This window comes from Rattus norvegicus, chromosome 18, assembly GCF_036323735.1.
Source record: "Rattus norvegicus strain BN/NHsdMcwi chromosome 18, GRCr8, whole genome shotgun sequence".
Lineage (NCBI taxonomy): Eukaryota > Metazoa > Chordata > Mammalia > Rodentia > Muridae > Rattus > Rattus norvegicus.
In genome coordinates this window covers 24,103,607-24,117,693 of record NC_086036.1, presented here as the reverse complement: position 1 = coordinate 24,117,693, position 14,087 = coordinate 24,103,607, and the positions used below count along the sequence as shown (strand labels likewise).

Genomic DNA, 14,087 nt, shown 5'->3' with positions numbered 1-14,087 from the left:
ATACACATGTTATTATATGATTTAATTAATGTGTGGTAATCCCTTGCTTACCTTTTTTCTCCTCTATGTTCAAATTTGACTCGGACATCATTCTATAATAAAATAGATATCAGTCATAATCATGTGGAAACCAGATAAATTCCTAAGTCATTTTCCCTTAGTCTACTCATTTAACACAGAGCAGAAGAGAAAGGGTTTCATTTTGAAGGTGCAATTCCATTCACCTAACGTCTGCCAAAGCTGAGTTGAGAATCACAGTCAGATCTGACAGCAGGAATGAACACCAGTGTCTACTCACTGTCAGGATTTACTCTCATATTTCAGTAATCAATCCTGTAATTTAACTAGCTTCTAAATACACAGCATGGATATGAAACACAGAGGTATAATCCACGTCCTAGAGTAAGGCTGGACAATGCGAGGTTTCATTATGCGACTTCAAATGGCATGACTTTAAAACTTAGGTCTGCTATGTCTACAACATTCCATCTGTTATGTTCTGACCTAAGCTGACCATGAACAAAACGATGGGAAACTATGGGAAGCGGGAACTCTAGTATAACTAGTCTAGTCTAACTAGTCTAGTCTAACTAGTCTACTTCCTATGCTTCCTAGCTCATGCTACTCTTGTTAATAGGAACCACGTCACCCCAGTTATGGGTATCCAGACGATACTTCTAGGAAAAGAAACAAAAGAAACTGCTCATCTTGGGTGCTGAAAGAATGGATGAAATAGTAACTTTAGCAAGCAGTTACCATATAGCTTTTTAAAAATGTATATTCAGTTTTTCTCACTATTTCTTTAATACTGTACTTATACATAGCATTTATATTGTATTACATATTAAATATAAATACAAAATTTAAAATGCACATATCAAATAATGTATTAATAAACACAATATTTGACTCAAAGTAAGTCTATGAAATGAAAGTAATTCATAGAACAACAAATACACTTATTAAGACACTCCTGATGTTGGGATTAGAAAGGGTGCTCAGTGGTTAAGAACACATACTGCTTTTATAGGGACTAAATTTCAGTTCCTAACGCCCATGTCAGGTGGCTCACAAGCACCTGTAACTCCAGCTCCAATGAGATCCAGTACAGCTAGTTTCCATGGGCACAAATTTATACAGAAACACATTCACATAGTTTAAAATAATAAAAATGAAATCTTTTAAGTATTACTGAAATAAAATACCTGTTTTTTTGGTGAAGAGGGTTTTGCTTTTCTGGTTTCTTGTAAAGATAATGCTGGCCGACTGGCCTTATGAAGGACAGCCAAATCTTGCATGATTGAATTCAAAGCTTGCTGATCATCTGGGAATTTTTAAAAAAGACAGACATACACACACATTTTTTAAAAGAATGCTAATCTCAACATATATTTATCATAGTCATCAAGCAGAATTTATAATGGAATTTAATAAATAAATGAATTAATTGGACTGGAGAGATGGCTCAGCAGTTAAGGGTACCTGCTGCTCTTTCAGAAGATCCAAGTTTGGCTCCTAGCACTCTCACTGAACAACTTACAACCATTTGTGACTCCAATCCCAGGGAATCCTGTACCCTCTTCTAGCTTCCCCCAGCAACCACACACATGTGACACACACTCATATAAAATGTATCTCTTCCTGTTAAAAACAGGGTGTCTATGTTTAGTCCTGAAACTATGTACATCAGGCTGGCTTTGAACTCTTTGAACTCTTCTTCACCTGCCTCTTTTTACCAAACAAAATTTTAATTGTGTTACAAGAACACACATACATGGGGCTGGGGATTTAGCTCAGTGGTAGAGCGCTTACCTAGGAAGCGCAAGGCCCTGGGTTCGGTCCCCAGCTCCGAAAAAAAGAACCAAAAAAAAAGAAAAAAAAAAAAAAGAACACACATACATACAAACCACCTCCAAGAATAACATCAAAACTGCCAAGACTCAAGCACCACATAAAATAGGCATCTAGACGAGTTCTCTCTCTCTCCCTCTCCCCCCCTTCCCCCCCACCCCGCCCCGTGTGTGTGTGTGTGTGTGTGTGTGTGTGTGTGTGTGTGCGCTCCCACGGAGGCCAGAGGTGTTGGATCCCCTAGAGCTGGAAGGTGGCTGTAGTCATCTAATGTAGGCGCTGGGAATAGAATTTAGGTACTCTGAAAGAGCAGTATGTGCACCTCACAGCTGAGCTCTCCCTCCAACCCCATGTATAAGGAAGGTAAAGTCATTCTAATTCATTCAGTGACTTAACACCCTGAGTCAAAACAGCTGTGCTAGAACAAATTCTTTTCTATGGCTCCTAAACAAAACACACACCAGATATCAAAGACTTAATAAAAAAAATGAGGAAAAAAAAGTAAAGCTTGTGTAAACATGATCTTCCTTTACCAACCCTATCCAAATCACATACTTCGTTTAGAGACGTGTTCCTGTTACTGATGCTTACAGGAAAAACAGAAAAGCTCCATCCATGGACAATGGCCTACTAATACTTTGAAGGGTTCTCTCAAACTGCTTCCCAAGACTACAAACATAAAAGTGTTTATCGGGCTGAAGAGACAGCTCAGCAGTTCAGAGCACTGGCTGTTCTTCCAGAGAACACAGGCTGATCTTCCAAAGGAAGCTGGGTTCAATTGCCAGCAACCACACAGCAGCTTACAACTGTCTGACTCCAATTCCAGGGGATCTAACTCTCCCATACAGATGTATATACATGCAGGCAAAATATCAATGCATGCAAAATAAGTAAATCATTAAAAAACAAAAAAAAGTTATCAAAAAGGCCAATAGCAATTTAGGTAACAATGTGGAACTGGAGAGTTGCTTCAGCTCTTGCAGAAGAGCAAGGTTCTGTCCCTACCCCCATGTGGTGACTCCAGTTCCAGACAATCCCATAGCCGCCATTATCCTGCAGGCGCCAGGCACAGATGTGGTGCATAGACAAACAGGCAGGCCAAACACCCAGTTACACACACAAAAACTTTAATTAAAAGTAAAAATATAAGAAAAATTCATTCCTTAGGAAACAGAATCTAGAAAACTAAAAGGAGGATTATAAAGCTTAAACTTTAATGTCTTCCAAATAGATTTTCTTTAAAATCACAAACATGACCCCTATGTAATGCCAATCCAAACTATTAGGAAGACTATGAAACAACAGATTTTTGCTAGTAAATCAATCTACTAATGACTATTAACAGATAAATAAAAGAATCAAAGGTCTTTACAAATTAACATTTTTAAATGTAGCCATTATGTTGGGCAATAATTTATCTTCATGAAGTAATAATAAAAAAATGTTCTGCAAAAGAAATCATTAAAAAGAATCTGGTAATTCAATTGTTCCAAAAGTAATTCAACTATATAAATAGTTAAATATATACTTCATTGATTTTTAATATTCAGCATAGTCTATAAGTTACAGTATTTGTATACTAATAATTAAGGTAAAATTGAATGCTTTTATTAATAAATCCCAGTTAGGTTAGTACATTTATTATCTTGTGGGTGTGTATGCACTACAGTGCTTATGTGCTTACAGGAATTGGCTCTCTTCTCCCCATAAGAGTCCAAATTCAGGTTTGTCAGACATGGTTTCACGTACCTTTACCTGCAAAGCTATCTCACAGGCCCCAAGAGAAAAACCACTTCAGTTTTTTTAAATCTATGTTTTTATGTGTGTACCTGCCTGAGTTTGTGTGTGCCACATGTGTGCAGATGACCACAGAAGTCAGAGGGTTTTAGATCACCTCAGACTGAAGATATGGTTATCTATGGACTGCCTAAGGTGACGCTGAGAGCTGAGGCCGGGTTAGAGCAACAAGCACTCTAACTCCTTGGCCATCTTTGCAGCCCTCAGAGAAAATAGTTATAACCTTCTTAAAGCATCCTTTATAAAATAGTATTGTTCATGGTGTTTTCTTAGTCAAATAGTAATTGATTCAGTTACAACGTAATCACAGATAGTATGCTGTAAAAATGTCCACAACAAGACTGTTCATTGTTGATAAAAATTGTCCCAACCTGAGTAATCCCATACTGATCTCGAATAGAGTAAAACCACTTGGCATGACACTCTTTAAAAATGTCAGGCTCCTTGGGGCTGGAGAGATGGCTCAAGGGTTAAGCGTACTGGCTGCTTTTCCAGAGGTCTTGAGTTCAAATCCCAGTAAGCACATGGTGGCTCATAACCATCTGCAATGGTTAAAAATTAACTTACTATATAAGTTGAAGTACAAATGAAAAAGAAAGGTGAGAGGCAAAAAGGAGTCAGTAAGAGTGTGTGCAGTCTGGAGCTATTAGAGTCCTGCTTAGAGTGGAGAGGCTGGGTTCCAGAGGGCACCACACACACGAGGCACCATGTGGGAGGCTACCAAGAAGGGGGAAGAGAAAGTTTCAAAGTAGGAATGTGGAGCTTTGGCTCCAACTATGTGCAGTGAGAGTGCACTAAGCCTCCAAAACAAGACTCGTCCAAGTGTCTTTTAACTCTATCAGCTACATTGTTTGAAAGTGTGTGTGTGTGTGTATATGTGTGTGTGTGTGTGTATATGTGTGTGTGTGTGTGTGTGTGTGTGTGTGTGTGTGTGTGTGCTGGTTAAACAGTGAGACAAACTTTGGCAAGTAAATGTCAGAGTTATGGGGATCAACCTCAGTTTAAAAACAGCATACAATTAACTACTCTGTCCATGTTTCTCAACCTCGGGTCTGGCAGACCATTTGCTCTGCTTCTCTCCAGTGTCTAACTGCTGCCTCAGGACAGAACCCTCAATATTAAGGAGAAAAGGAGGCAAAGAAGAAGGAAAAGCGATGGGTATAAAAACTCAATGCCTGAAATCTATTTCTATAGATAGAGCAGACTGCTTCTAAATTAAACTTACAATGCCACAGAATATTATGAAAGAAATTGTCTCTGCACGTGGATGGCTTGCTTATATACTCGATTATAACATCTGATGACTGTTCTTTCCCCTTACCACCTTACTTTCTAAACTAATCACAAACACCTGAGCACTTAATCTGAACTTCTCAACTGGGTCCTGCAGCTCACGGTCATTCCAAAACTGTAACAATGTAAAAAGAACCTCAACTTTCAAAACCTCTTGTTTGGTGTTAGTGTTGGTGGTCCTGTTACTGAGCTGAGCCTCACATAACTATTCAAGCACTGTACTCCTCCCTGACGCTTAAAGTCCACTAAGTAGAATGTTAGCTAAATCTGTCTCACATGGCATAATCTACTGCATCATAACTTTCTATATATGGCAGTGCTTCAATTAAAGTGACAAAGGAGAAAAAAAATAAATTTCTATATAAAGTTTATTGTAAGATAAATAGTTTATCCTTCATCCTATTCTTTAATTATAACTTTTTTAAAAGATGCTTTTAGGGGTTGGGGATTTAGCTCAGTGGTAGAGCGCTTGCCTAGGAAGCACAAGGCCCTGGGTTCGGTCCCCAGCTCCAAAAAAAAGATGCTTTTAGCTTAAACTTACCCATTATGGCGTCCAGCTCAATAATTTTAAAATTAGGAAAACAGTTCTCCCATCAACATTCTTTATTGCCCTAAAACATAAGAAGACAACATATTAATTAGTAAGAACTGGAACAGGTAACCACAAAAAGAAAAGTAATCAAGTCTTTGTAATAATATGCAGTCCTCCTGCCATATTAATTTTTTCTATGAAAATAATACATTGTTTAAAAACTACATAAAGAATAACTGTAACACTGGGTGGTGGTGGCACAGCACTTTAATACCAATTTTCAGGAGACAAAGGCACTGGATCAAAAAAAGTGTAACTATAACTGTTGCTCGGCACAAAATATATTTAATTTGCATAAATGTAAGGAAGGAAGGGAGAGGCAAGTATGTAAGTGTGCATACTCCTGTAATTACGTTGCTATCAACCCAACTACAGTTGTGAGTTATAAAGATATTCACTGTAATCCCCAGACAAACCACTAAGAAGGAAATCTAAGAGCAAAGGAGTCAAAACCTTAAAACAGTACACTAAAAAACACACACACACACAAGGTAATAATGAAGAAAATTCAGGAAAAAATATGACACACAGAAAACAGAAAATAGATAGATATGCCTTATGTAAATTATATTAAATATAAATGGAATGAAAACCAGTTAAAGGTAAAGATAACCAGAACAAATTAAAAACATGCGCTAACTTGTAAACAGACAAATTTTAAAATCAAAGGCTGGCCAGGCAGGGCTACAAAGTAAAAAATAATTTCAATAAAATACTAGCAAACCTAACCCACAACATTAAAAAAGAAGTGTAGTAGTAGTAGTAGTCATCGTCTACTAGAATATATAAAAATTATTATAATTCAACAGTAAGACAATCCAATTATAGGACTTCAGTAGAGATTTTTTTCCAAAGAGGCTGCACAAGGGCAGAACCATTAAGGATAACACTCAATGTCATGAGTTAAGCTGAGGACTGTAGACCAGCACCACAGGGCCAGACCAGTTCACTTTAGCAGGATAAACATGAGCAAAAGAGAGTGGCAAGTGGTCTGAAAATGTGAGGGTAGAAAACCACCATCTCCATTTTAACACATATTTACAAAGACTTGAAAAGAGAACAACCACACAACAGCCTGTAAACCCGGCTAGGGAGACAGTCCAATCAATAAAGTACTTTCCACACAAGCACAAGAACCTAAGTTCAATCCCGATTACTCACATAAAAAGCTAGATATGGTAGTGTGCACTTGTAAGCCTGGTGCAAGGAGGCTGAGAAAGGCAGGTATCTGGAATTTGCTGGCCGGCCAGCCTAGCCTAATCTAAGAGCCCAGGTCCAAGTGAGAAACTGTCCCCAAAGAAAGAAATTGGTTTGGGGGGGAGGGCAGGGAGAAGAGGGGGTGAAAGGGAAAGAAACAAAATCAAAGTGGACAGAGGAGGAAGAACACCCAAGGTTGATCTCTATTCTCCACACATGTGCACACAAACACATATACTCCCTTTAACACATACACATATAATTTTTAGGGAACCTGGGAGGATGGCTCAGGTCACAAAATGCTTGCCACACAAGCATGAAGGACTTGAGTTCAGATCCCCATAACCCATAGGCACTAGAGAAGAGATTCTTAACCTGTGGGTCGAAACTCCTTTGGGGGTTGAATGACCCTTTCACAGGAGTTGCATAAGATATCCTGCATATCAGATTTTATCTTATAATTAATAACAGCAGCAAAGTTACAGTGGATTTTGTGGGTAACTGTAAGTAGATGTATATCACAGAAACAACATATAAAGAATAAGCCCTTTGGCTGGAGATGGCTGGCTCAGTGGTTAAGAGCACTGACTGCTTCCAGAGGTCCTGAGTTCAATTCCCAACAAGCCACATGGTGGCTCACAACCATCTGTAATGAGATCTGATGCCCTCTTCTGGTGTGTCTGAAGACAGCTACAGTGTACTTACATATAATGCATAAATCAGAAGAAAAAGGAGGAGGAGGAGGAAGAGAAGGAGAAGGAAGAAGGAGGAGGAGGAGGAGGAGGGGGAGGAGGAGGAGGAGGAGGAGGAGGAGGAGGAGAAGAAGAAGAAGAAGAAGAAGAAGAAGAAGAAGAAGAAGAAGAAGAAGAAGAAGAAGAAGAAGAAGAAGAAGAAGAAGAAGCAGCCGAAGCCGCCGCCGCCGCCCTTAAAAAAAGAAAGAAAAGTAGAAGCGATGTTCCTCCAGCTGAGGAAGAAAATGAAATCAAACAGTAAGTCCTGTCAAGCACTGAAAAGAACAAAACCGGGAACTGAAGAGTAAGTTGAAAGACTATCAAAATAGGTTTTTCACAAATTATTTTTAAAACATACAACTGTAGAGTTGGGGTAAAGTACTTTATAAGCAGGAGGACTTGAGTTCAGATTCCCAGCACCTGTATAAAAGCCAGGTGGTGGCCAGCACTTGTAACCCCAGCACTGGGGAGGCAGAGACAAAGGTTCTGGTCCTCACAGGCTTATCAGTGTACCCTAAGGGACAAGCTCCAAACCAGGAAGAGATCTCATCTCAAAACAGGAAAAAAAGTGTGCATGCACACACGTAAATCTGACTGTATCCAGTTAATCTACACAATACACAAGACACTCTATCCAACATATACTAAACCCACAGAATAACATTCACCAAGATAGATGTGGGCCTTAAATAAAACTCAATATAGTTAAAAGAACTAAGACCACAGAAAGTATGTTCTGACTATAACTCGCTCAATCTAGAAACAAATAATAAGCAAGAAATTTTTCTAAGCATTAAAAAAATATAAGAAACAGGCTGGACAGTGGTACACACCTTCAGTACTCTGGAAGCAAAGGCAGGTGGGTCTCTGTTGAGTTCAAAACCAGCCTGGTCTACAGACAGAGCTCCAGGACAGCCAAGGAAAAACAAGGAAATCCTGTCTCCAGAAAAAAAACTATCAAAACAACAGCAAAAACAACAACAACAACAGGACAACCTATACAAACAGAAAAGCAAACAATAAAACATATACATGTTAAGTGAAACAGTTTAGATTTATAAGTAATGTATACCTAAAACTGTTGAAAATTAAACTATGAAGACATGAATGGAAATACAGCACACAGAAGTACAAAAATAACAAAGTAGCACTAAGAAAAAAATATCATACTGTCTTAGTTAGGGTTTCCATCACTGTGGCCAAGGCAACTCTTAAAAAGGACAACATTTAATTGGGGCTGGCTCACAAGGTCAGAGGTTTATTTAGTCCATTATCATTAAGGCAGGAAGCATGGTGGCATTCAGGCAGGCATGGTTCAAGCAGAGCTGAGAGTTCTACATCTTCATCTGAAGCCAATAGGAAAAGACTGGCTCCCACATGGCTAGGAGGAGGGTCTCTTAAAGCCTGTGCCCCAGTGACACACTTCCTTCAACAAGGCCACACCTCCTAACAGTGCCACTCCCTGGGTCAAGCATATTCAAACCACCACACATACCAAGCTGCTCTGCTTCCCCACAACAGATACCCCAACAAGAAGCCCTGGACTCTTGAAGATAAAGAAAGGGGTGAATCGGGGTTGGGCATTTAGCTCAGTGGTAGAGCGCTTGCCTAGGAAGCGCAAGGCCCTGAGTTCTATCCCCAGCTCCGAAAAAAAGAACCAAAAAAAAAAAAAAGGGGGTGAATCAAAAATGGCCTTGTTATAGAGGACTGAGAATGGAGGTATTATAAAATTATTGTTCTTAATATGTGTGTACCAAGAAAGAAACAGAAACAAATACATAAGGCAGTTGTATTTTACAGCTTAGTGAAGTCCACAGAAGGAAAGTCCACAACTGCTAATGGACATGGGAAAGGGGCACAGGAGGCCAGGGGATGGCTTAGCAGGTAAAAGCATTTGCTGCAACAGGCCTACACAGGGCCACATATGCATGCATGTACATGAACACATATTCACATACATGTACACACATGTACTAATAAATAAATAAATTCCTTTTTTAAAAAGAGGACAAGAACTGCTAGAATGGGCTTCCACTAGTCAAATATGGAATAACAATGGATTAATTATAGCCCACTAAAAAAGGAAAATATAAGCAATGAACCAACAATTGAAAAAAAATGAAGCTTTTTCTCACAGTATAATATCGTTTAAAAAACCTATAATAAATGTAATACAATCAAAATGATACCAGTTGGAAATGACCAGTAGTAATAATTAATTATCAATGTCATTCACAGTGATCCTATCTCTGAATCAAAGGGTCAAGGCCAGGCATGGTGATGAACACATGTAATCCTAACATTTAGGAGGGGTCAACAGTAAAACCACCCACCTGGAACAATAATAAATAAAACTTTAACTTTTTTAAAAGGGAAAGATTTTAAAATAGAGTCTCCGTTTCAGCAAAAGCTCCCTGTTTTTCCAATCAGACAAAGTTAAAATCTTACAACATCCTTCATTCCTGATTCCTTTATCTTCCATCCTGTGTGTTTTACCACCATCGCTTGATTCCAAGCCACGTAAATATTTTTTATCTAGCTAACCTGTTGAATTATATGCCAACATATAATTCATTTTCTAAATAGCAAAGAAAGCATCTTTTTCAAAATTAAAAAAGCCAGGCATGGCAATCCATACTATTAATCCCAGCATGGAGGGTAGAAGCAGGAAGATTTCTGAATTCAAATTCAAGGTCTAGGCCAATGAAAGCCTGCCTTTAAAAATTAAAACAATACAAAATTAAGTCAAAATGTTCTTTTTCTGCTTAGAAGCTATTAGTATTGTCTCATCACAATTTGAATAAATTCAAAAATCCTTGACAGGATCTCCTGTAACTATATAATCATATCTTTCTCTAAGCCTTGACTATGTTCTTATAACAAAGGTTGTTATAAAAATAAATTAAAAACTTTATAAAAGCACTATTACTACTAAAGCACTGCTACCACCAGCAGCAAGATCAGCACTGTCTAATACATAACCACCCACTTCAAAGGAAGGCTGCTTCGTGTCTGACTCCCTGCCGGCAGCTGTGCCACCCCCTTCGCACCTCCGGACAGGCTGTATGATTAAGCTATAACCTTTGGAGAGCAAACACTCCTTTCTGTCGTGGTCTTGGTCACAGTTTCTAAAGGTAGTGGAGAGCACTGCTAGGCACAACATAACCTCAGTGCGGACAAGTGAACTGCAGAAATGCATTGCTACTCTGCAGCCCCCAGGAAAGTGGATAACCTGGACACTGAGATTTCACAAGACAGAGGAAAGCTCAATGCACCTCTTTCGCAACACTCAAGTACTGCAGGACTGAACACCACTGCTTCTCGTCAGGAGGTTTCTTTCACTTCCCACTTCTTCCAATGCCACACTCCAAGCACAGAGAACTCCAGTAGAATGCAGTGAATAATGAAATAGATCTCAGGAGTGGGTTAGGTTTTTCTGCATTTGATTTAAAATTCTTTCTTCATAATCTTATTGGGTGTTTTTTGTTTTCAGTTTTGTTAACTAAATTAACATCATTTGATAGACTACCCTGCTCCTTGGGAAGTCATATATGAGAACATGAGAGTCCTAACATATAATCCAATCAGTATGACCTTAAACAAACTTAGAGAAGTATTTAAGTATGGTACTGGCCTGGCCTGGTACCACAAGCCTTTACTCCCAAAGGAAGGCAGATCTCTATGAGCTTGAGCTAGCCTGGTCTACACAGCAAGTACCAGGACTGCCAGGGCTATATAGTAAGACCATGTTTCAAAAAACTAGCAACAACGATTTTACATATATAATCACACACACACACACACACACACACACACACACACACACACACACACAGTATGACCACAATATTAAGAGTATGAAGAGACGTTTATGATAGTACTCTTGTAGAGAAAGAGAACGTGTTCTTGGCTGGCCTTTGGATGACAGGACACTCCCATCCACCCAGCTTGTTGATGGTGGTTTGTGAAAAGCTGGATGCTGTGGTGCTGCCCATGTGTTGTAGGCCTTGGGAGAGCTCCACTGCTTTTAGGTTTAGCATTTACTGAAGGTGGAGTGAAATATGTAGATGCAAATACAATTCATAAGTACAATTCATAATGAAAGCTGCATGAAGCTTTTAATAGCAAGCAACGTTTTGTATCTGGAGAAGCGCTGTCCCAAAATGTGGCTCTGCCTCAAAGATTCCAGCGGTCAGAGAAACAACTATTATTTCAACACACCTGCGGTGTCAGGTGCCACTGCCCTCAGTACAACTTCAGCCAGTACCCAATTTGTTAGACATAATTAACCAATGTGTAAAAGCCCAGTGAATACGTCTATTGAAGTTTTCACAAGAACGCTGAAATCCAGCTTTACCAGCCACAAGCTTGACAGAATTCCAGCCTCTACGTTTAGGCTATGATCCACCTATTTGGACACTTAGCAAAAAGATATCTGCAGTTCAACATTTAAAATGCACTTCTTAACCTCTGCCCTTTCCTGAGGCCGCAGAACCTCAGCAGTACATATGAAATTTAGAATGATTGGTATTTTACCAAAATAATCAGTGCAATGCTTATATATTGTTAGGCTCATCTAGAACCAAGTTCCAGGAACCGAGGACACCCTAGAGCTTCCATGGTGTATTCCTTCGGTCACTTCTAACCCTGCAGGCCCTTCCTCATTATCACTCTGTGTTTACACGTCCCACACTCATACACATACATATCAAGTTTGTTCAGCCATTGATAATTTTTTACCAAGTCCCATGCTGATTATTTAATAACTTTCTATGCCTTATTCTGTGCTGTTATGTGAAACCTTCATTCTAAAAATATACTTTATTACAGAAGTACATATCATATAGAATATATTCGACTTAAATACTTTAAAGGTACAAATGAATCGCAGCTAAATAATTTATTTTATTTTTTAAGATTATAATTACATCACTTCTCTCTTCCCTTTCCTCTCTCCAAACCTTCCTATGCACCCGCACCAACATCTTTTCAAATTCATGACCCTCTAAAATTGTGTGTGTGTATGTGTGCGTGTGACTGTGTGTGTATATGTGTATGTGTGTGAGACTGTGTGTGTATATGTGTGTATATGTGTATGTGTGTATATGTGTATGTGTGTGTATATGTGTATGTGTATGTGTGTATGTGTGTATGTGTGTATACGTGTGTGTATGTGTGTATGTGTGTGTATGTATATGTGTGTGTGAGTGTGTGTATAAGTGTATGTGTGTATATGTGTATGTGTGTGTATGTGTATGTGTGTGTATGTGTATGTGTGTGTGAGAGTGTGTGTGTATGTGTGTGTGAGTGTGTGAGTGTGTGTGTTGCTAAAAACAACCTGAATGACTGTTTGGTATTGGATAGCTATTGGGATTGAGACAAGAGTCCCTCAGAGGCCCTGATGAAAGGACAAAGGGAATGTTAGCTCTGAATCCATCCCTGTCCAGGAGTGGACTTGGCAAGGCTAGTCTATGGCTGGAGGCAGCGCCTCAGAGGAGTCAAGGTTGTAGTTTCTGGGGACCTGCCTCTTCCCAAAGGGCTATGATCATCAGTCCTAAGACTATTTTCCCCTGCAAAATGGTTTATAAGGTGCTGTCGTTCTTAATAAACTTGCTGGGTATAAGACATAGCTGGTGCAAGTTCGTCCACCACAGCTTTCCTGTCCTCTTTATCGTCTCATCTCTTGGCCGCCCCACTTAGGACCGGTCGCTAAAGAAGCTCTGCTGGTCCACATCAGATAACCAATTGCTGTATCCTTCCCTGAGGAAGACTATCTCTTTTACTCTCAGCATTCCCTGACTGTTCTTTGTGTAAAGTTAAGGCCTTCTAATTCTCTCCTTAAACATGCTGGCATGGCTATCAGTGTGGTGTTTGAGCAGTTACGTTGCTGACACTTTCTGAATGTAGTTTCTGGCATGTCTAGGGAACTCCCTGCTCCTCTGGCTCTTGCAATATTTCAGCTCTGATCTTCCACTGCACAATGCTCCAAGCCTTAGGTACACAAGTTCTTTTGTAGATGTACCCATTGGCACTGGGGCTCCACAACCCTATGTCCTGATTGGTTGTGGTGTTCTGTAAGAACAGTCTTCATGCATTGAAAAGAGAAGTTCCCTTGAAGAAGACTGAGGATTACACTTATCTGTGGACATAAGACAAGTGTGTAGAGTGGTTAGGGATTGTGCTGGTTTAACAGAGTGGCAGTTTAGGTCTTCCTCCACCTTATAGAATGTCACTACCCCTGAGTAGTTAGCTAGGCTTCCAGTACTAGACTTGAGTTGCCTCTTGTTGAGTTGGTCTTAAGTCCAACTACAGAGTTGTTGGTAACCACCACGCTATGCATGCTGCTACTGTATCCTTAGGGTGATCATACCACGCTGGTCATTTTTATGATTCATAGACATCTTAATCAAAAATGTAGACATTCTTAATCAAAAAAAAATTGAAATTCTTATAAATGTTTCCATTCTACCAGAAGTTATTTTTCCAACTTATTTGTTTGAATTATAATTTTTCCCCTTCTTTCCCCCAACTTCTCTTAAAAGGAAAGGGAGGAAAGAGAGAGGGAGGAAGGGAGGGAGGGGGTTCTACAAATGAAATAAGCAGACATCTAATAGCTACATAACTTAGCA

At 39.3% G+C, this 14,087-nt stretch overlaps 2 protein-coding genes across 3 annotated transcripts in view; one reads left to right on the top strand and one right to left on the bottom strand.

Annotated features, from left to right (window-relative positions):
- LOC120098222 (uncharacterized) overlaps positions 1–14,087 on the top strand; it is a 702,255-nt gene that overhangs the window by 485,271 nt on the left and 202,897 nt on the right. The window lies entirely within an intron of this gene.
- Positions 1–14,087, bottom strand: part of Map3k2 (mitogen activated protein kinase kinase kinase 2) — a 72,497-nt gene that overhangs the window by 36,247 nt on the left and 22,163 nt on the right. The window contains exons 2-4 of the mRNA NM_138503.1: positions 5,480–5,549; positions 1,206–1,324; positions 52–92 (exon numbers count right to left, since the gene is read on the bottom strand). Of these exons, the coding sequence (NP_612512.1) occupies positions 52–92; positions 1,206–1,324; positions 5,480–5,483 (164 nt within the window). The 5' untranslated portion in view covers positions 5,484–5,549. The remainder of the gene's footprint in view (positions 1–51; positions 93–1,205; positions 1,325–5,479; positions 5,550–14,087) is intronic.